Raw genomic sequence first — 23366 nt, forward strand, 5'->3', positions numbered from 1 at the left:
GTTAGAAAATGTCCTGAACCTATCTATAGTCACTGAGACACTGATTTTCAGAGACTTTTATTCCTATAAACTGTACATAATACCCATTTCCTGCATACCCACAACTATCTCAATAACATGAAACTGTTTCCAACTTCAGTCAGGATTCAAATGAACAACAGCATCTTCTGCCTGGCTTTTAGGTCCCACCCTTACACTGATGACTTCCAAATCCTGACCCGTGGCCAGACCTCTTTCCTGAGCCCCAGATCTACAGTTTTCAAAGTCTCACTAGATATCCAAAGAACACACAAACCATGAATGCGTTTTCTGCCAAACTGAACTCCCCGTCTTCTACCCAACTCCATTTCCTCTCCCTTCACCCCTGGCCTGGAAAATCGGCTACCAGAGCCAGAAACCCCCCTTCCCTCACCCCTACCACCCGGCACTGACCACAGCCTCTTGACTGGGTCTCCTAAGTGCCCCATCTCCACCCTCCAGAAAGGCCTCAGGGCCAGGTCCTCCCTATCTCACTCACACTCAGGGCTCTAGCCTTGCCCCTCTGCAATCAAGACCCCTACTGTCCCAGAGCTGTCTTTTCAGCACAAAAATGTGGCTGTGTGTTCTCCCCTCTACACACCTTTCATGAGCTCCCAAGGAAGGACTATGAATTACAAACTGAAGGCCCCTGCAAAATCAAGGCCCTTCCTGGCCGGGCCCCGGCCCATCAACCTGGCCACTTATTCCAGCACCCCACCGCCTCACACCTCACCCAACAACGCTGAAAACACGTCAGTTCCTAAAGGCTGAATGCTCTGCCGTCACTGCACTCCACACACACCTCCACACCATAATTAGCCACAGTGCTGGATAATTACTGTTTGCACAGCTAGTCCCCCCACCAAATTAAAACTATTGCTCACCCCTGTACCCCCACACCTGGAGCAGTACCTAACAGGTTTTCAAATTTTGCTGAATAAAATCTCACAAGAAGTTAACAAAGGGATTGGGTTCTCCCCCCTCTTTTGCCACTGCACAAAGGTACGACACGTCTCAAGAATGCAAAGTTAAGCGAATGAGTTCATGTATCCTACAATGAACTCTCTACTATGGTTCCAAAATGCTGATCTTAAAACTCATCTTCAAGAGAAGGAAATAACCACTTCAACAATCAAACAGTTTATGAGATGAGGTTTCCTTAGGTATATCCTTACCTGTAAAATGTTCGTAAAAAAGTCATGGTAGAACATTGGCCAATCTTGACGGCCAATATCAACAATAACTTTGCAGAGCTTGTTCCGGATAAAGTAAGGTAAGGTTTTGTGGTGAGCCAAAAGGAGTTTGGGCAGGCAGCTACGGATTTCCATCTTATCTTGAGATGGGACCCCAAGCCACATTTTATTGATCAGATTCTGAAACACAAATACACATCTTTGAAGTTAACCATCTCTACACAAAAGTAGCTGGTTTTCATCCAATGGTTAGCTACATCATCTCAAACAAAAAAACCCTGCTTCTAAACAAAGGTTTAGGGCAAACTGGCAATAAGAGTACCAGGAACATTTAAACCCTGTAATACAACACTCTCATTCCTGGAAAGATGTGCTAAATAATTTCACAGAAACAAAGAGCTCCACATGCAAAACTTTCTATTATACATTGTCTCTAATGGCCACCAAAAATGACAAAAACAAGTCTAATATTCAAAATAGGAGAATGGCTTGGTGAATAATGGTATAACCACTTAGTGTTACGAGCTATATGATTATAACTAGGTTTTTAAAAATGGGCACAGAAAGACAAAATCTGTAAGACAGTTGAACTAAATGAAAATGTTGGTGGTTGGGATAATGGTATTATGGGTACCATCTCTCCTCCCAAAGTGTTTTTCTTTCATTATCTTTCTCCTTTAAATGACAACATGGAAGGAAAAGTTGCATATTAACACAAACAACCTACCTACCAACCCAGCCCCATCTCACCTTTCTGGGTTGGAAGATGGAAAGGTGCCCCAGGACAGTAGATATCCTGACAGAGACCGTGTGTGGGAGGAAGCCCCTGTGCTGAGCTACCATTCTTTCCCAGCCATCTGCACACTGAAGCTGAAGTCCATTGTTAACAATCTGGCACTGTGACCACAAAATACTTTTCCAAACAGCAGAAAGTTGTTTGACAACTTACCTCAAACACCGTTAAACTATACATCATGACATAGTCATTCCTGGTGCTGGAGAGGAAATAAAGGCAGAGTCTCCAGGCTCCTATTTGCTGGGCAAAGTTATCGAGAAGCTCCTCTAGAAAAGTTAAATAGCAACAAAAGAAGGCTATGAGGGACATGAAATCAACACAAGGCTAAGGTGTCTCATCAGGTTTTTTTTTTTTTAAGATTTTATTTATTTATTTGACAGACAGAGATCACAAGCAAGCAGAGAGACAGGCAGAGAGAGAGGAGGAAGCAGGCTCCCTGCTGAGCAGAGAGCCCGATGTGGGGCTCAACCCCAGGACCCTGGGATCATGACCTGAGCCAAAGGCAGAGGCTTTAACCCACTGAGCCACCCAGGCGCCCCTGTCTCATTAGTTTTTAAACACATATTTCTCCATATCATGTGACTGACCCCAAAACACTAGAAAAATCCAGCCATGTATTCGAGGTAGAAAGGACAGACTGTACATTTTTCTGACTCTAACGTGACCACGAGCGTGGATAGTGTGTTTGGCCATCTACAGTCTAATACCCTATGGGCACTTGTTTAGGCAGAGAAACTTTCACTGTTAAAGTTCTTACTCAACCTGGGGCGCCTGGGTGGCTGCGGCAGTTAAGCATCCAGCTCTTGATTCTGGCTCAGGTCATGATCTCAGGGTTGTGAGATGGAACTCCATGTCAGGCTCTGCACTTGGAGTGGAGCCTGTTTAAGGTTCTGCCTCTCCCTCGCCCTCTGCCCCTACCTCCTCAAAAAAAAAAAGTTCTTATTAACCTAAGTATGGTCAGTTATAAAATACCACTTCAAAAAAAAAAATCATTTCACCTTATGAATGATGGCTAATTATTCACTTGTTTCCTCTGGAGTACCGGCCATATATATTTCTTTAGGACTCACACTGTTCACACAAACATAAAATGATAGCTAGGGAAGCAGGACAAGAAAATATTAAGGATAACCTTATTAGTATAGGGCAGGGAAAATGCAAGAGAATTAAAGATGGGTAATTCTCTTTATTTGGTCTTCATTTGGTTTTATTTTAAAATACCACACCAAAAACAGTCTGTAAATCACAGTAGCAATCATGGGCTTGGAAGCTGCCAGGAGCAGCCCAGTCCACATCCAGTCAGTTAGAAATGATTTCCTCCTCCTTAGACGGCTGGCAGCATCAGCCAGAACCCCAAGATAGCAAGGGCTAAGAATCTGTCACCACATGTCTGGACACACTACCGCTTAGTCACCTTGACCTGCTGCTCTGGTCATGGAATACAACACAAAAGGGGTAAAAATTTTAAAAATCAAAATAAACATAAATTTAAGAGGATAAAAAGTAATTAATTTAAAAATTAAAAAAAAAACAAACAACACGAAACTTTGTAAAAGAGTAAAAAGATAAAACATCAACAACCCCGGGGCGCCTGGGTGGCTCAGTGGGTTAAAGCCTCTGCCTTCAGCTCAGGTCATGATCTCAGGGTTCTGGGATCGAGCCCCACATCGGGCTCTCTGCTCAGAGTGGAGCCTGTTTCCTCCTCTCTCTCTGCCTGCTTCTCTGCCTACTTGTGATCTCTGTCAACTAAATAAAATCTTACACACACAAAAAAAAAACCTTGTCAACAACCCCAACAGATTCTAGGAAAAGCAGGAAGTACAGCAGCCCATTCTAATCCTAAAATCACTGCCCTGGTAGTACTCTACAGCCTCACTGAAAAATCCCACACAAGAAAGCTTTCAACTAAGTAAAAGTCTGTAAGACTCCCAGAGCAGGAGTCGAACCAGAGAGAATGACTCTGGCCAGAACTCTGGGCTAGAGACTTTGCTGCTCGTTCAGAGTCTCATTCCAGGTGATCACTGCTCCACTTTGAGGCTCCGGCTTCCTCCACTGTGAAAACGACCGGATTGTCCCCCGAGTTTCCCTGCAAACAGCTGTATCTCTAGAGCACTAACAACATGCCTTTGGTGGAGGGTGGATAGAGTCCCTGTAATAAAAGGCCTCCTTCCTTTCTCCCACCTCGCCACGAGAAAGCCTTCAGTTTACCCAAGATATCAAAAAAGAAGCCAGTGGTTCCAGCCCACACACTCAGACAAAACCCCAAAGACTAGATACAAAGAGAACTGAACTGAGACACACCCACCATATAGAGCCAAGCACCCAGGGATCCCCGTTAGCCTGCATTTAAATGAGACATCTGTACTATCTGGTTATTTAATGCTATTTTAAATCAGATTAGAATACGATTTTAGTTCAGAGGTTCCACTTCTAATTCAGGAACACTGAAAGTGAGCAATAGCTGCTTTGCAAACCAAAAAATTAAGAGAAAAACCAAAAGCATCTCAATAAGCTAAAAATAGGACTTCAAAGCTATTAGTGTTGGGATATAGTAGACTGATATAAGGGGCAGATCCTTCACCCGCTTTGGTAAAAATCACCAGTGGTATTTTTACTGTAAGTATAAGGTACTCTGGTAGCATAAAACTAGCGAGAAGACAGATGACTCTGGAGGCAGTAGGGTCAGCCCAACTGAGTACTGAGTCAGTCTAGGGAAGCAAGCAGAGTGGATATTCTAGGCCAAATGCCTGATTATCTATTGGGTTCAGCTTCCGTCAGCATCCCTCTGTTTACAAATATTCTAGTTCTCTACAGTATACTCCCTCAGAAAGACAGGCATGCATAGGACAGGCCTAAAAGAAATGACCAAGTTTAAAAGTTAAAAAAAAAGGAGTAAGAAATTTACAGCTACCAGGAGCTGATGTGTTTGAAGAATGCAAGAGAAAATGGACTACAGGACAAGGTCTGGCCACCTGGAAACCCAGACTCCAGTCAAACTCTGGACCAAAGAGTCCTAGAGACAGAAAAAGCCCTCTCCAGAGGCAATGAACATGAGGTCCATACAGAGCAATCAGACATCTGAGGGGAAAAGCCTTTAGGATGGGATAGAGAAGAAACATTTCTTGTTTTGAAGTTCAGGGGTTAAGTGTGGACTCAGAGGGGAAAAAAAAGATTACTCCAGGAATACAGTGCAACATGTCTCTGAGGCAGAGATCGGACTCTTGAATACACACTGTACTTTACAGTATGCTTTAATGAATATTGTTCACGTAAATGAATATGAAATTCAAAAGGAAATTCTACAAAGCACTAAGGTTCCCAGAAGACCTAAGAAAACTATACCTACATCTCTGTGCTGTTTGAAGCCTTTATTCATCAAAACCTGCAGAACGGAAGGGACAATGGCAGAGATAAGGAAAAAGATGCAAGAAGCCCCCAAAGGAAATACCAGTTAAAGGGCCTGCGGGCACTAGGTAAGGTCTAGATGAACTTCCATACACCGAAATCATGTCATTCTGACACTTTCTTGAGGTTGTTTTTTGTTTGTTTGTTTGTTTTAAATTAATAGTCACAGGCTTCTTTTATATAAGTTCAACATTGCTGAAATTAAGAACAAAGCAGTGGGAGGGGCTTTCCACACTTGGCCAAAGGGAAGAAAAGCCATCACTGTGGATGACAGTGGGCCCCATGGACCACAGCCCTTGCACAGCTAGATTTGCAGATGCCACCGAACAGCAAAATGAGAGCAAAAAGAGCAAGAATTCCAGGGGAAACAGACTTGACCAGTGCAGGCCGCGAACTCCTTCCTCCTCACGAGGGCCTTTTCCTCTCAAGTGACTCTTGTCCACTCAACACTTCACTTACCTATCTCACGTTTTCTTTCATTGGTTGTACAATCGTGGAAAAATTCTGTCATCAGACTTTCCAATGCCCTGAGGGAGGCTTCTTCAGATGCCTAACAAAGGAATTTGAAAGAAAAGAAAAAGATCAGTAACTGTATCTCCTACTCTCCTCGCTTCCCTCCAGGTCCCTCCAGGTCCCTCCAGGTCACATTCGTAAATTTACTTCCTCAAACATCTTGGCTCAACATTCTTCAAATGCATGGGATTCAGAAAAACTGAAGGGAGTTTCCCAGCTGGCTCAAAACCCAAATTTTGAGTATACCCTATAAATTCATGCTACTGTACAATCGATCTACAATCGATCTTCAATTATTTATGCTAAGGAAAAAGGGAACAAATAACTCAAAATATCGTTCCAGAAATATATTAAAAGCAAATTAACAGCCCCCAGCCCTGACTGAACAGACGGAGTGAAGAGACTAAGGGAGGAGGTTAGGGCTCCCTAGAGATTGCCTGTTGATGGTGCATTTTCCCCACGTCTAAATAACTGGCCATATTTGGACTGAGAAGAACTGCAGTCAAGCTGCTGCACGGATCCGTGGGGGTTCTGAAGGTGCTTCCGGGGTCACATGTTCTGACAAGTCTCAATTTCAAATGAGCAGCCACCAGAGACTAAGGGTAGGACAGCTAAGAGGCAAGCTGAGTAGGAACTCAAAATGAGCGTGTCCCAACCGTGGACTCTCAGCAGAGCCGCTCGGGCGGAGGAGGAGAGCAGGGGCTCTCGACCCCGATGCCCATCCTCTCCCTCCTCCACGTGGAGCCCCCAACCCACTTACTCTTCTCCCACTCACGTAGGTGACGTCCTCTGAAGCAGAGAGTTGGAGTCAACACTCCACTCACCCATCTGCGGAAAGATGAGCGCTCCTATACCATTTCTGAATTCTCACTGGCATTATCTACCCAGAGATGATCAAGAGCCAAGGGTGGTTCTGATTTCTTAATTATCTCTTAATTGCAGTCTCCCCACCTTCCCCCTCCTCCCTTCTCCACACCCTCTCCATTGCCTCCCCCGCCCCCGCAGTGAGAGCAGACTATGAAAACTGTATTTTAAAACGTGTCCACACTCAAATGTATGTATCAAACCATAATATTACCGGAGGCCTCTACTTGGTAACTGACTTTTGAAGACACTGAGGAACTGGGCCACCTCTGTGGGTAAATCGGCTCTTAGGACTGGTACTAATTACAGAGGCGGGGTCAGGCTTGCACTGGCCCAGACATCAACGGACAGGACACGCACACCACAGAACACAAGGGGACCACATTCAAACAGTACCAGGCATGGCTGTCCCTCCCATGCTGCGGTCACATACAAACGGCTGTGCCATGACAACTCGCAATGACATGCTGAGTGATGAATTACTGTAATAGTTTTAGCTCTTCCAAGTTATCTGAATTTTGTATTTATGATCAAGATTAGCCCTTGAACCTGGGTGGCTCAGTGGGTTAAAGCCTCTGCCTTCGGCTCAGGTCATGATCTCAGGGTCCTGGGATCGAGCCCCACATCAGGCTCTCTGCTCAGCGGGGAGCCTGCTTCCCCCTCTCTCTCTTCCTGCCTTTCTGCCTACTTGTGATCTTTGTCAAATAAATAAATAAAATCTTAAAAAAAAAAAAAAAAAAAGATTAGCCCTCGAATCTTACTCTTTTTTTAAACCAATGTATCAGCTCAACTGAATAATATCCTTGGATCACAGGTTAATCTGAATTACACATTTTGGGGCACCTGGCTGGTTCAGCCGGTACAGCGCGTGACTTCTTGATCTCGGAGTCATGAGTTCAAGTCCCATGTTGGGCTTGGAGCCTGCTTTTTAAAAAAAAAAAACCTACACATTTTTTTCAAGTGGTAAAATAACTGAAGTGTCAGGCTAAAAGAAGCCTGAAATCTTTTTCACCTGTTTCAAGTTTTTGTGTTGATCAAAACATCCTCACTGTCCCTGCTTTCCTCGGTAAATGCTGAAAACTCAAATTCCTAAAATGAACTGCTGTAAGTAAAAGAGTGCCTTGGTCTGTTTCATAAATCGACCTGGGATACCCATTTCATTTGAAAAAAGGATTTGCTATTTTAAAAAAAGTTTCTGGAAAGATCTGAAAGAATCAAAGGAAAATCTCACAAGCAACTTACGGGCAAAAAATTAAAATTAAAATTAACATAAATTAAGAGATATCTGTTGAACCTAAGTCAGTTATTTAGTTAAAATAAATCAGTTGGTCTTCTGGAGCCAAAATGGGTCCCTGAAAACTCAAGACATTTTCAAATCCCACCTGCTCCACAACTTTTTCTTGTAGTGAAACATTTCAAAGCTAAGCCTAGTAAACACCTCAGCTCACCACATTCAGCCACTCAACCATCAAGATCTATTTTGTACTGGTTCTTGAGGCAGAAGTTTGTGAACTCGCTAATTCCCAGCCACGTATTAAATGCTACTGGGGCAAGTTCGGGACAATCTCTCCAAAAAATGCAATTCTAACTCCATTCCCAGTCCCATCCACCCCTCCCCAGCTCAAACCCAAGAAGCATTCCAGTAGAAAAGCAGAAAAGATTTAAACATCCAGTAGGATCAGACTGGATGCCCTCCACCAAATGATGGTCACATGAAAACAGAAACTCTAAAACCTAACCCAGTAGTATCACCAGGTATTTCCCAACAAGAACAAACAGCAGGCTGCTCACATTTTCAATCACCCCTATACTGTAGTAAGTACTAATACCTACCTCACAGTGACCCGTGTAAAGCTGCTATGTAAACTCTGAAGAACTATCTAATTCAGTTATGGCTGCTATCATTTGTATTTGGTCTTAAATACCAATTGAAAACAGACCAAAACACAAAAACAAAAAGAGAAAGAGAGAGAGAGAAGTGGTCAGGCCTACTTTGAAACTGGAGATTCATGTCCTCGGGCTTTACAGGCTTTGTCCAAACATATCTAGTGAGGCTTTTCCAACTGGATTTTAAAAATTAAACTATGTAAGTTTACAGGAGACAAAAAGAAGGCTGAAGAAGCCTTGCCAACATCATACAATTAGAAAGAGATGTTAAAACATAAAAGATAGGCTCAAAACCTGCAAATGGCCACAGGGTATTGGAAAAGTCACCCCAACTGGCAAGAAAGCTACTGGAACCTTTGCCAGGTGGCGAAGCCAAAATCCAGATTGCTGTGGGTTTAAGAATTAAAAGCAAGTAAGGAAGTGGTAATATTCCAGCAGACTACCCTTCCTAGCAATAAAGGGACAAAAACATAAAACAAAAACCAAGTGCCATGATGTGGTAGGAAGTGAAGGTTCCAATTCCCAAAGACTATTCAAGCACTGCACTAATTTATGAAGCACATTCAGGGTTCAAATACACCCGAATGCTTCCCAGCTTGTGCTTGGGATAGGAGAGCCACATCTTGAAGAACAAAGGAAAGAGAAGATTAAATTAAAACCAAGTAAGATATATTCACATGAAAAAAATTCCAGTTGGATTACGGGTATAAAATGTGAGAGATAAAATAATAAAGCTTCTAGAAAATAATATAGAACATCTTCATGACGTTGGAGTAGGGAAAAACTTCTTAAATAAGACACATAAATGCACTAAACATAAAGGAAAGGAAAGGATTAATCAATCAGAAAATTCATCAAATGGCACAATGAAGAGAGTTCAAAAGAAACCCACAGAGCAGGGAAAGAGATTTCCAACATAAATAACTAACAGAGGACTTAGACAAAAAACAAATGACTCATTTTTTTTGGACAGGCAAATAGTTCATCATAAGAAGGTATTCAAAAGCCTATACAGAACCTCATCAGCTGTCAGGAAAATGCAAATTAAAAACACAACAGTGTTACCCATTCACCAAAATGGCTAAATTTAAAGGACAATAACAAGTGTTGGTAAGGATGTTGAACAGCGGGCACATGCATAGAGTGCAGCTGGTAGGAGTGTGCACTGGGATAACCACTTCAGAAAACCATTGGGCTGAACAGAAGATATTTGCAAATGACATATCTGATAGAGGGTTAGTGTCCACAACATATAAAGAACTGATAGAACTCGACACCCAAAAAGCAAACAATGCAATTAAAAAATGGGCAGAAGACATGAACAGTCATTTCTCCAAAGGCATCCAGAGGACGCATGAAAAGATGCTCATCATCACTCATCATCAGAGAAATGCAAATCAAAACTACAATGAGATATCACCTCACCCCTGTCAGAATGGCTAAAACCAGCAACACAAGAACAACACGTGTTGGTGAGGATGTAGAGAAAAAGGAACCCTCGTTCACTGCTGGGTCAGAATGCAAACTGGTGCAGTCACTTTGGAAAACAGTATGGAGGTTCCTCAAAAAGTTAAAAATAGAGCTACCCTATCTCCAGTAATCACACTACTGGGCATTAACCCATATAAAAACACTAATTCAAAGGAATACATGCACACCTATGTTTACAGCAGCATTATTTACAATAGCCAAATTATGGAAACAGCCCAAGCATCCATCGAAAGATGAATGGATAAAGAAGATGTGGTAGATATACACAATGGAGTATTATTCAGCCATAAAAAAGAATGGAATCTTGCCATTTGCAATGACATGGATAGAGCTAGAGAGTAGAATGCTAAGTGACATAACTTGGTGAGAGAAAGACAAATACCATATGATTTCACTCATATGTGGAATTAAAAAACAAATAAAAATGAGCAAAGGGAAAAAAAGAGACAAACCAAGAAACAGACCTTTAATTACAGAGAACAATCATGGTTACCAGAAGGGAGGTGGATGAGGGGATGGGTAAAACAGGAGATGGGGATTAAGGAGTGCACCTGTCATGAGCACAGGGTGACGTATGAAGTGTTGAATCGCTACATTGTAAACCTGAAACCAATATAATACCATATGCTAAGTACACTGGAATTTAGAATAAATAATTTTAAAAAAGAAAACCAATGGCAGCTGAACACATGCATACCTTATGATCCTGCAATTCTACTCCTTGATAACCCACAGCAGAAATCTGTACAAATACATCAAAAACAAGGTACACAAATGTCCACGGCACCATTACTCATAGTATCCAAAAAAATCAAAAGAACCCAAATGACCATCACCAGTGGAATGGATAAATAAGTAGTTTATTCACCAGAAGAACATTTAGGACAACAAGAATGGATAAATATTGCTACGTGCTACAACATGGACGAACCCCACAAACACAACGTTGAGGAAAAAGCCAAAACACATCCTTCATTATCCACTGCACGCTAATTTTAAAAGCAAGCACGATGCACCTGTGGTGCGTTATAATCACAATAGTGGTCACCTTTGGGGAAAAGGGATTCCGAGATGCTAGTACCATTCTGTCTCCTTGATCTCAGTGTTAGGCACACAAGCATGATCTTTACATTACTTCCCTGTAAATACACACGCAGCATTTAAAAAATCAATGTCGGGGCACCTGGGTGGCTCAGTGAGTTAAAGCCTCTGTCTTTGGCTCAGGTCATGATCTCAGGGTCCTGGGATCGAGCCCCGCGTCAGGCCCTCTGCTCATCGGGGAGCCTCCTTCCTCCCTCTCTCTCTGCCTGCCTCTCTGCCTACTTGTGATCTCTGTCAAATAAATAAATAAAAATCTTTAAAAATAAATAAATAAAAATAAAAAACTAATGTCATACTTATTTTCAGCGTTCAGGTTGGTATTTTCAGATGCCGAATTTAGAAGGTGTGTTTTTTCTTCTACTAACACAACTACTGAGAGCAACTGGGGGCCTGCAGGTCACGTGTGAGTGGGAGGCCTCACCTATTTGTTTTCAGAGCTGTTGAGGGCAAAACACAAAGGATAACAATCCCGAAAACCTGTGTGTGCTTCCCCAAGAGTTCCCTGGCTTACCGCAGCAGCAAATTAAAACCCTGGGGCAGGAACTGAAAATAAACCTGGGTCAGAAGATACTCTCAGAGAGCTATGTGAATATCTAAAATAAACCAAAGTTTTTTGTTCCAGAAAGAGTTAAAATCTGCGAAGTGGAGGAGCTTTCAGCTGTGCCTGCTCTGACTGCATCTGCTCCTTTTATACCACTGCTCACAGTTCAGCAGCTCAGAGACAGGATCTACTACTACTAGACTCATTTATTAAGGAGCAACGAAGTCAACCAACACCAGTAATCACCTAATAAATTATAAGGAAAACCTGAAAGGGGAAGGATCACGTAATCTGAAAAACTTTTTGACTCTTTCTTATATCATCTATTCCCGCAACTAAGGTCATCCGGCTGGCTGGTTCCTGCTTTCCACTGTCTTTTAGATTTGCACCTTTTCCCTCACCACAACTTCTCCCAGGCCCTAATCCCCTCCTGTCAAGGTTACTGTAATTTCTCTTAGCTTGGTCGCCTTGATGTCAGCTTCCCCAATTCCAATCCAATCTGTGCTTCACACCAGATAAATTCTTCTCAGCACTGATTCTTTGTCCCCAATTATTGTAAATCTAGCTTTAAAGAGCCTTTGAATCTGGACAGCCATTCATTCGACAAATCAGCTCAATGCTCACTAACTGACTCTGTGTTAAGCCCCAGAGATATAAAGGTAAGACCGTCCCTGACTTCAAGGAACTGGAGGAAGCCTGGGGAGAGACGGGGAGAGCCTATACAAAAAAGGAGAATACAATGGTTTACATCATCTAGCAGTGACATAGGTATGGCTAGGTTCAGGAGCCCAAAGGGAATTAACTCTGTCTGAGGGGCAGAGGAGATAATGTATCTTGTGTTTTAAACAATGCAGAGAAGTTTACTAGGATGAATGGAGAAGGAAAGCATGCCTGATTCACCATCACTCACCACAAGCAGCCAACACTCCATTCTGAACACTCATGGTCTCCTAAGCAAATGTCGATTCCCAATCTGCATTTGCTGCTGGGTCTGCAATTCACAGTTCTACCATCATGAAATTTTTCACAGAACAGAAGTTTACAGCACGGCTTCCTTCTTTGTATCCTGAGTCTCTGTCATGTTAACCAGTACTGCAGTTTTGCCCGTGGCCCTGCTCTCTGGTCAGTTCCACATGCCGTGACGGAATAGCACAGGCTCTGGGCTTGGGCTCCTCGGTTTTGGTTTTCCAAATGCACCTCAACCTCGGCCTAGTTATTTAATCTGTCAGGATTTTTTTCCTTTTTTTTCCTTTTCTGCCCAACTGGGGATAAGAGAACCCAACACATGGGATCATTCTAGGGATTAAGTAAACTGTATAAAGTGAACACAGTGCCAGGAATAAAGAAAGGGCCAAAAGCCCCATCTGTAAGTTAACACTTCATCAGTACTGGGCCTCTCTCCTTAACCAGAACATGAAGTGCCTGGAAAGAGACTCTGCCTAACACATCTGCACTTTCTACCACATTCAGCATGGAGTGCTGCTCAGACATTTTAGACCGAATTCAGGAGAGAAAACGGAACAAGAAGACAGTATCACTTTCAGTTTCTCAGGAATACTGGTGATCTCTCCAAATTTAAGATACATGTGACTATTTAAATTTCCCCCTTTAGGGCCTCTGACACAGTGACCTTTGCTCACAAGCACGCAATAAACATTAAAACAAACAAACAAACAAACAGGAGGCTGCTAACAATATATCTTAAAAAACACTGAGACTGAAGGTGATTAAATGGTCCCTTATGGCACCTATGTGACAGGTTTCTCAAACCCTGGCTTAAATTTGTTGTGTTTTATCTAATTGCCTCTATAACACCCCCTCTAACGCATAACCTTTGGGGCGCCTGGGGGGCTCAGTCAGTTAAGCATCTGACTCTTGATTTCAGCTCAGGTCTTGATCTCAGGGTCCTGTGTTTAAGCCTCACATTGCTGGGCTCTATGCTGGGCATGGAGCCTACTTTAAAGAAGTAAAAAGTAATAAATAAAGCATAACCTTTTTACAAAATCGATGCTGGGGGAAAAAATGACTCTTTTTCAAAGAAGCTTTTATCAAGCTTTTTGGCACCTTTTCCAGGAGCCACATCTCACATATCCTAGAGGCGAATCAAATGAGCCTCCTATATTTAGGTTCACAGCCTCCTTGACACCAAACCTAAAAACATGAGGACTAGCATCCCAGAGCCCCATTCAACATTCCCGAGGCATATCCAGAACAATGTTACTACTCCACCTGCCTGTGTATAAAGAAGGTACCTGAGAAAAGAGATTCTGTACTAGCCGCTGAGCAAGGCTGCGAAGTGCGCGAAGCATGTCTGATGTGTCACGACAGATGCCATTGGCAGAGACATTCAATCTCATATAAACTTCCGGGAACCTAACAGGATTATCGTGGGTGTTCAAACTCTCCACTCTTTCTCCCCTACTTTCTTCACGGCAAAGAAAACAGATGAGCAAAGAAGTCCCTCCGGCCCTCCGGCCTGCCTACGAACATGAGATGAAATACAAAGCTTAAAAGAAGGCATCAGTGTGACATCTATCTGGCCCCTCTGATGTCACCCGGCTCAGAATGCTAAGACAGGAAAGCCTGAAGAGGAAGCCCCAGCCAGGAGGGCAACGTTCACCGGTCTTTTCCCACTTTCCTGTCTCTGCTCTGTGTGTCTGAGAGGGCAGATACTAACTTTAAAAAAAGAAATAAATAAAGAAAGAAAGAAAGAAACCACACATTGTGATTAAGTAGAAATCTCATTTAACCTCTCTAAAAAGAAACTGTGCCGAAACCAATTAGACCCTGGAAGTCCAGCACTCAGAAGGGCAGGCCCTGAAACAGGGTGAGCCGAGTGCCTTGCTCACACAAGACTCTGTCAAGCCATGCCCGTTGTCCAGGTGTCCCTTAGTCAGTCTGTGATAGAGAAGTAGAGAAAGAGGCAAGGCTAAACAGAGGGGTCATCTAGGGCTCCAGATGTACAGGGAAGTAATTAACTCCAAAAATTATGTACAGGAGTTACAGGAAAAAAATGTTTTCTACTGCAGGAAAGAAAGGGAGACATTCCACGTTCTGGGAAAGCAAGTCCGGGGCGATGCACTTACCATGAGTCCGAGAACGGATGTCTGGAACTAACTACTGAAGTTAGGCATTTGCCTCACAAGGGCTGCGCACTGTCTTGCCTACAGCGTAACCCTGGAAATATGTGCCCTTTGGGAGTAACCACGGATATAACTTTGTACAGTAGCGTCACACAGTTACTGATGCATTATAATCAGATCAATATCTGATTAAAACACGGACTTTAGCCACATCTGAACAGAATTCTAGCCAAGAAAAGGCACTTTTCTGCATCAAGCTGACCAATGGCCAAAAAAAAAAACCCTCCAAGTATTTCTTGGGTTTGGGTCAGACTCTTCCATGAACAAAAGGGGTCTACTTCTGGGGACTAGGAGGGAGAAACAGGGTAACTGCCAGGCGTCCGGGCCAGAAGATCCAACCGGTCCCCTGTGGTGGGGATAAAATCGAAGCAACTTTTTCACCTCTCCGAGGGATTAATGAGAGGAAACATCTTGTACACGGAGGACACTATGTTTGATGCTGGGAAAACCTGTCCATGCCCCATATGGGACAATACATAAGAACAAGAAGAACCGCTGGACAGGAGCACCAGTTTCAAAAATTTAGAACAAATCTAAAGGAGATCACAGCATCATGACAAGTAAATGCTACACTCTAAGGCTAGATCCTGTGCTAGCCTTAGAGTGTAGGGAAACACGCTATGAAGGACAGAACCGGGCCAAAGGACAACACTGGATATGCACAGTAGATGAGATCAAAGTCCTGAATTAACCGATGTTGATAACTGCACTGTGGCTTTGTAAGAGAACATCCCTGTGAGAAAATACACTACACGGGGTCAATGGCAAAGACGGAGGTGACTTCCTCTCCAACAGTTCAGAAAAAAACCACTACACGTACATATATATGCATATATACATACATAGAAAAGGCATAAGTAATAGGGCAAACAGAGCAAAATGTTAGCAACAGTGGAGTCTGGATCAAGGGCATGAGAGTGTTCTCAGTACTATTCATTCCTTGCAATCTCTGTCAGCTTGAAATTATTTCCAAATAAAAAGTTTTTTAAATGTAGCCACCAAAAAAAATGAAATCTTGCCATCTGCAACGACGTGGATAGAACTAGAGGGTATTACACTAAGCAAAAAACTCAATCAGGGAAAGACAATCACATGATCTCACTGATGTAAGGAATCTGAGAAACAAGGCAGAGGATCATAGGGGAAAGGAGGGGAAAAAAGAAACAAGACAAACCAGAGAAGAGAGACAAACCATAAGGGACTCTTAATCTCAGGAAACAAACTGAGGGTTGCTGGAGGGGAGGGGGTAGGAAGGATATAGGGTGGCCGGCTGATGGGACACTGGGGAGGGTATGTGCAATGGTGAGTGCTGTGAATTGCATTAGGACTGATGAATCGCAGACCTGTACCCCTGAAACAAATAATACAGTACATGTTAATAAAAAAGTCAAAATAAAAAATAAAAAGTTCTTAAAAACTTCTGTTAGATTGGTACCTCCGACTTTGCTCCGCACTGCTCCAAGCTGCCCGGGTAAAGAAGAAAGGGACAGTGAGAAACAAGGACCCAACAGGCAAGAGGAGGCTGACAGTTCTCCCAGGTGCCAGCTTTACTATCACACACTGTTTTCTAAAGAGGATAGTACATAGCCTGGCATTAAAAATTTCACATCTGCTGGCTGGGCAACAAGCATGTCCCACTAGGAGCTCAAATACATGTAAGTTACATGCTTATTTATTTAGATTACAGTGGAAGGCTTTAATTACACAGCCGAAAAAGCAAATGGTAAGAATAGTTATTGTGCAAGAGACTGTCTAACATAACTGAGTAATCGAGCCCCAAACAGGCTCTCTCTTCACAATTCCATCTGCTGCATTTTCCCAGGTACTTCTCCCAGGAGGATGAATATTTATATCTGCACGCCTAGTCAATTAAACGCAAGAGATACTGAGCACGTTAACACAAGGCACGCTATCAAGAAATCCTAAAACAGAACCACTGAATCTTAAGAGAGAAACACAAACCCCAGAGAACGGCAAGTCCAACCTCATTTTCAGAGAAGGAAAACGAAGCTCAGAGAGTATCCTGCCCAAAATCGACCAGCTATTGCTGGTGAAGTGAAGGCCCTGAGCACAGCCACCAGAGCCCTCTCTCCCAGCAGCAGCTCCTCTACCCCTTAAAGGAGGACACAGCGTTCTAGGGCTATGAGAATGATGAGTGAGCTGGCGTTACCTTGCAGAGCATGAAATCAGGGAATGAATGAGTATGAAGCGGACAGAGCACGATAAATGCATGCTGCCGATCTAAAGGACAGAGCACGATAAATGCATGCTGCCCATCTAAAGCCCCGATCAACGCTACAGCTCATACATAAAGGGTTTCACATCAGCTGCTCTTACTACCTGCAACTGTTTAAGGGCAAGTTTGTAAAAACCCATGCCACCTTCATCCTGAATTATTCCCAGACAGCACTGGCATTTTACATACCAGTTAAAATAACATTTCTTTCACTTTGGCAAAAAACGGCAGGCCGTTTCAGACTGTTGGGTTTTGAAGGAGGATAATCACTTCCTTTCTCCCTTCCAGGTTCTAGCCAGCTGCTACATAGTCACAAGCAACCAAGTGCAGATCAAAGTCCAATGTCCTCTTCACGACTGGCCAAGCTGCAATGCCTCCTCCTTCCCATCCTGAACTGCCCAGTCAGGCCTAGCAACAATAGGAAGGCAGGACACGGCAGGTGACAGCTTCTTTTGAAGATAAGCAGGGGAGAGAAGTCCAAGGACAGAGCCAGGCAAAGTTCTGACACAGAGACCTCACACCTGGGAGACACCAGCCAGTGGTTTTGGGCTCTTCCCAATGCAACCCTCATGAATAAATTAGGAGCTACATCCTTCCTGTGGGAAGGAAAGAACGAGAAGGGGAAGAAAGCACTCAGAAGAACGCGCTCCAGTACTGCTCCCACCTGGGGTACAGATGACCACGCCTCGAATGTGTGCCAAGCCAGCAATGAGGACAGGCGCACCGCTGTGAATGTACACTCTCTACTGTTACTGAGCTGTACACTTGAAAATGGTAAATTTCATGTTTATTTTACCATACACACACACAAAAAACCCTTCACTGTGGGGGAAAAAATATGTTAAGGCCCCATTTCTAGTACATTAAAGTTAAGTATAAAGGATGCTTAAGTAAATAGTTAAGTAAACATAAAATAAACCTACAAGTGTGACCTATAAATCCTATAAAGAGACAGAAACAGGGAGAACGCAGATAGCAAAAAAAAAAAAAAAAAAAAAAAAGACAAAAATAAAATCTAAGTTGGTGATAACTCTTCCTACCCCACCCCCAAAAAGATATTAATGGAACAATGAAGCCATTTTTTTAACCTATTAAGTTTGCAACAATTTTCTTAAGAGTACCCAGTGCTGAGGGGTGTATTATCTACAGCTGGTGGCAAGGATAAACTGGTATAAACTTTCCAGAAAATATCTGATGACATACCTTAAAAATGTTCATACTAAATCTAAAACTATTTTAAAATAAAAGGTTTATTAAAAAATCTTCATACCCTTGGGTCCTTCTGGGAACCAAGCCTAAGGCAATTTTCTGAAATACAGAAAAAGCTCTTTGCGAAAACATTAATCACATTATTATTTACAATGGCAAAAAAAATGGAACAACCCAACTACCCAAGAATCCATGCAATGCAGTATTACCCAGCCACTGTAAATATTTATGAAGTATTTGATGATCTGGAAAACCACTTATACTATAATGTTACATGGAAAAGGCAGAAGGAAAAAAGTGCATTTACAGTGTGATCTCAGCCACATTTAAAAAGTAAACAGGAAAAAAGACTAGAAGGAAACAAAATGCAAGAAGTTGAATCAGAGGACAGTGAGCTCCTGTCTGTTTTGTACTTTTAACAATAACCTACAGAGTTCAAAATACTTTTTCCCATAAGGGGAAAAAATAACTATGCAAAATCAAGAGGTGGTGGAGAAGACCGTGACAGCGTCAGCACCTACTTCAGTCACTAAACGGTACGAGAACGAAGTAGCCACAGAAACTCAGCTAACTCACTAGTCACAAGTCTCGGAAGGCTTGACTACTTTTTTTTTAAAACTAAATTCCCATGGGAGAAGAAGATGCAGGAACCCCCTGTGCTATTTGTGCAACTCCTCTGCAGGTCTACTTCAAAATAAGATGTTTAAGTTAAATAAATAAATCCTTGGAAGATCACTACTCTTTCTCTCAAAACAGAATGTGGAATATAGATGAATAATTTCCAGGGCTGGATAAAAGCACAGGGCTCCTTTTGTCATGAATTAAATAAAAGACTTTTCTGGAATGGATGCCTTCACAGAAATCATCGGGGCTGCCTGGTAGACAGCTCGAGCTGCAGCACTTCAAAAGCTTTCGTCTTTGGGGCACCTGGGTGGCTCAGTGGGTTAAGCCTCTGCCTTCGGCTCAGGTCATGATCTCAGGGTCCTGGGATCGAGCCCCGCATCGGGCTCTCTGCTCAGCAGTGAGCCTGCTTCCTCCTCTCTCTGCCTGCCTCTCTGCCTACTTGTGATCTCTCTCTCTCTCTGTCGAATTAAAAAAAAAAAAAAAGCTTTCGTCTTCAAGAACTGACCATTCTTGGGGCGCCTGGGTGGCTCAGTGGGTTAGGCCGCTGCCTTCGGCTCAGGTCATGATCTCAGGGTCCTAGGACGAGTCCCACATCAGGCTCTCTGCTCAGCAAGAAACCTGCTTCCCTCTCTCTCTCTCTCTGCCTGCCTCTCCGTCTACTTGTGATCTCTCTCTGTCAAATAAATAAATTAAAAAAAAAAAAAAATCTTTAAAAAAAAAAAAAAAAAGAACTGACCATTCTTCCATGCACATCTGTGGCTCCATCTGCCCTAAAGTGGCCCTTCTGCTTCTCCACCTCAAGCCCCAAATTCTTGCCTCGTGACTTCCTATTTCTGCTCTGAAACCCAACCCAGGTGTCAACTCCTTTGGGAAGCCTTCCTTGATACAGCTCTCTGATTTGGCCAGGCTTTTTTTTTTTTTTTTTTTTTAATATAGTTGTACCCCTTACAAGGCTCTATCTCTGCACTTTTCCCCTAGCACAGTAATCATCTGCTGACATGTACCTTCTCATCCAGAGTTACAAAATTCCAGAAGTTAAAAAATTCTAGAACTTGGGGCACCTGGGTGGCTCAGTGGGTTAAAGCCTCTGCCTTCAGCTCAGGTCATGATCCCAGGGTCCTGGGATCGAGCCCGACATCGGGCTCTCCGCTCAGCAGGGAGCCTGCTTCTCCCTCTCTCTCTGCCTGCCTCTCTGCCAACTTGTGATCTCTGTCTGTCAAATAAATAAATAAAATCTTAAAAAAAAAAAATTCTAGAACTTATCTTCACCCTTTCCATCCTCACATTAACTGTAAAGCAGATTTCTTCCCAATTATTTTGCAATGCTATTACAAGAAAGCCCTCAAATTCACCAACAGTGCTTCCTCCACCTCCTAACTTTCCATTTTGGTAAAAAAAATTACCAAATTAGAAATCACACACATAGGGACACCTGGGTGGCTCAGTGGGATAAGTGTCTGCCTTCAGCTCAAGTCATGATCTCAGAGTCCTGGAATCCAGGCCCACACTGGGCTGCCTGCTCAGTGGGGAGTCTGCTTCTCCCTCTCCTACATTTCCCTCTCCCCTATTGTTCTTGCTCTTTCTCTAATAAACAAAATCTTAAAACACATATACACACACACACACACACACACAGAGCCATGCACAGACTTCCTACCACAAGTCTTTCCTTTTTCTTTTTTTTTTTTAAGATACTCATTTGAGAGAAAGAGTGTGCACATGAGTGGGGAGGGACAGAGGGAGGGAAAAAGAACCTGAAGCAGACTACACATGAGAGCAGAGCCCAATGCAGGGCTTAATCCCACAACCACAAGATCAAGACCTGAGCCAAAACCAGGCTCCGACGCTCTACTGATTGAGCCACCCAGGAGCCTCACAAGTTATAAAGTCTTTTCAACTTTCCCTCCATCATCAGCAATATTTGCAGTAGACCAGCACTCCTCCAGTATTAGGAACTGCTTTCCTTTCCTTCTACACCTAGGGCATGGTGAATCCAAGACACCAAACTTAACATTCTACTCTTGAATTTATCCAGGACTTCTACTTCCTCACTAAGAACTTTAACTTCCTCATCTTTTCATTTGTATCACCAGTTCCAATTTCTTTGGGGGATTATCTTCCATAAAGTAATGAAGACTCTTGTAACTCCCAAGTCACAACCCAGAATGGTAAAAAAAAAAAAAAACCCAGGTTGCACTGAGCTAGGAGGTCAGCTGGACCCACTCACTAGCCAAGTGACTTGTTCTAGACACTGCAAGAAATACCTTTTTAAAATAACAAATGATTTATCAAAGGCTTTGAAGGTCACTGGCAATCATCAAAACCACAAGGGGTAAATGTCAAGGAGTATGTGCAGATAAAAGTGGTCCACTCAAAGCCCTTTCACTTTCAAGCTGTTCATTATCCAGGTATAAAGGGGTATTTTTTTTCCTCAAAATCTTTTCTGATATTTGTTTGAGGTCTTTGAAAGCCTTCAAGTATCTTCTCTTCATAAGAACTCACTCTCCTTTAATGGGGCGCCTGCGTGGCTCAGTGGGTTAAAGCCTCTGCCTTCGGCTCAGGTCATGATCCCAGCGTCCTGGGATCGAGCCCCATATCGGGCTCTCTGCTCAGCAGGGAACCTGCTTCCTCCTCTCTCTCTCTGCCTGCCTCGCTGCCTACCTGTGATCTCTATCTGTCAAATAAATAAATAAAATCTTAAAAAAAAAAAAAAAAAAAAGAACTCTCCTTTAAGATTACACCAGGATGGGATTTTTCAGCACTTCTCAGCCAAGTAGGTCTGTCCACAAATGTCTGGAAACATGGACCGGTCACCCCCACAGTAAAATGAGATGAAGGCCACCTGGTGTTCCTCAAAGATAACCTATGTGCCTGGGTCTTTAATTCACTTGTGAAGACTGGGGAGGGCAGGTAGGGAGGACGGAAGAGAGAAAGAAAGTATAATGATTTTTAAACAATAAATGTTTAAGGTACAACCCAAGAGTTTCAAGAAATGTCAGATTTACAGAGATGCTCTGACCTATATCCCAGGACAGGTGCCTTCCTTTAACCAGGTGGAGGCGCTCTCTGCCATGAGGGGAGTTTCAGGAGAAAATAAAATCAGAGACACACTCTGCATGACTGGTAAACTCCCTTATGAAATTACTTCATATATCCTTTAGCATTCTAAAATAACATTCTGGTTCATAAACCCAGTTAACAGACGATTACCAAAAAATCACTTCACCAAGGTGAGCTCCACAGCTTTCTGGCAATGGAATCGCTTTCCTATAATTAAACCTGTTTTTATGGGATGTTATGACAAACACGAAGCCAAGTGGGGAAGAATGTAAGCCTTAACCACATGGATCATCAGAAAAAAAGTTTAGAAAATGGTAAGGTTATACAGTCCCATCACTAAAACAAACACATTAGTCAAGTCCAAATTTTAGTATACAAGAAATGTTAGTATTCTTATTCTGAATAAAATCAGCAGCATAAGATTCACCAACCAAATGTGCAAGCCATTCCAAACATAACTTTATGGATTCTAAAATTCAGCCAAATTATATTAAAAAAAAAATTGCTGGCTGACCCAAAAGAAAAACATACAAAGATCAGAAGACCAGGAATGGTCAGCAGACATGGGAAAAATACATATGGCAATAAAAAAATCAAAAGATGTTCCACTTCACTGACAAGTAAAGAAAGGCCTGCATATGATGTGCCTGATGTGCCATTTTCACTCTTCACGTTAAAAAAAGTTGTAATGGTCGGCCAGAAGGCAGGGAAACAGGAAGTTACTGCATCAATGAGAATAGAAACTGGTTATCTTTTCACAGGACTAGCACTATCTATCAGAATTTTTAAATACACTTACTGTTTGTCCCACAATTCTTCTAGAAATTTATCCTACAATTTCACAAAGTAGATAAGGATATATTCAACATGTTTACTACAGTATTAGCAGCAAACACTAGAAATCTAAAAGAGCCAACATCAGGGAATTAGCTAACTACCTTAAGGCAGGCATACCAAGTTCTAGGACAAAATGACAAAAAAAGAATTCACACTCGTGGTGCCCAGGTGACTCAGTTGGTTAGGCATCCAACTCTTGATTTCAGTTCAGGTCATGATCTCGTGATCATGGGATTAAGCCCCAAGTCAAGCTCCGCACTCAGTGTGGTGTCTGCTTGAGATTCTCTCCCTCTCCCTCTGTCCCTGCTCACACTCTCTAAAATATAAATAAATCTTTTGGGGTTCCTGGGTGGCTCAGATGGTAAAGCATCCGCCTTCAGCTCACGTCAGGATCCCAGGGTCCTGGGATCGAGCCCCACATCAGTTTCCCTGTTCAGCAGGAAGCCTG

At 42.7% G+C, this 23366-nt stretch overlaps 1 protein-coding gene across 2 annotated transcripts in view; it reads right to left on the reverse strand.

Annotated features, from left to right (window-relative positions):
* Positions 1 to 23366, reverse strand: part of XPO6 (exportin 6) — a 101461-nt gene that overhangs the window by 63718 nt on the left and 14377 nt on the right. For both annotated transcript variants that reach the window (XM_047712671.1, XM_047712670.1), the window contains exons 2-4: positions 5872 to 5962; positions 2161 to 2273; positions 1194 to 1391 (exon numbers count right to left, since the gene is read on the reverse strand). In XM_047712671.1, coding sequence (XP_047568627.1) covers positions 1194 to 1391; positions 2161 to 2273; positions 5872 to 5962 — 402 coding nt within the window. The remainder of the gene's footprint in view (positions 1 to 1193; positions 1392 to 2160; positions 2274 to 5871; positions 5963 to 23366) is intronic.

Source organism: Lutra lutra, chromosome 18 (assembly GCF_902655055.1).
Source record: "Lutra lutra chromosome 18, mLutLut1.2, whole genome shotgun sequence".
Lineage (NCBI taxonomy): Eukaryota > Metazoa > Chordata > Mammalia > Carnivora > Mustelidae > Lutra > Lutra lutra.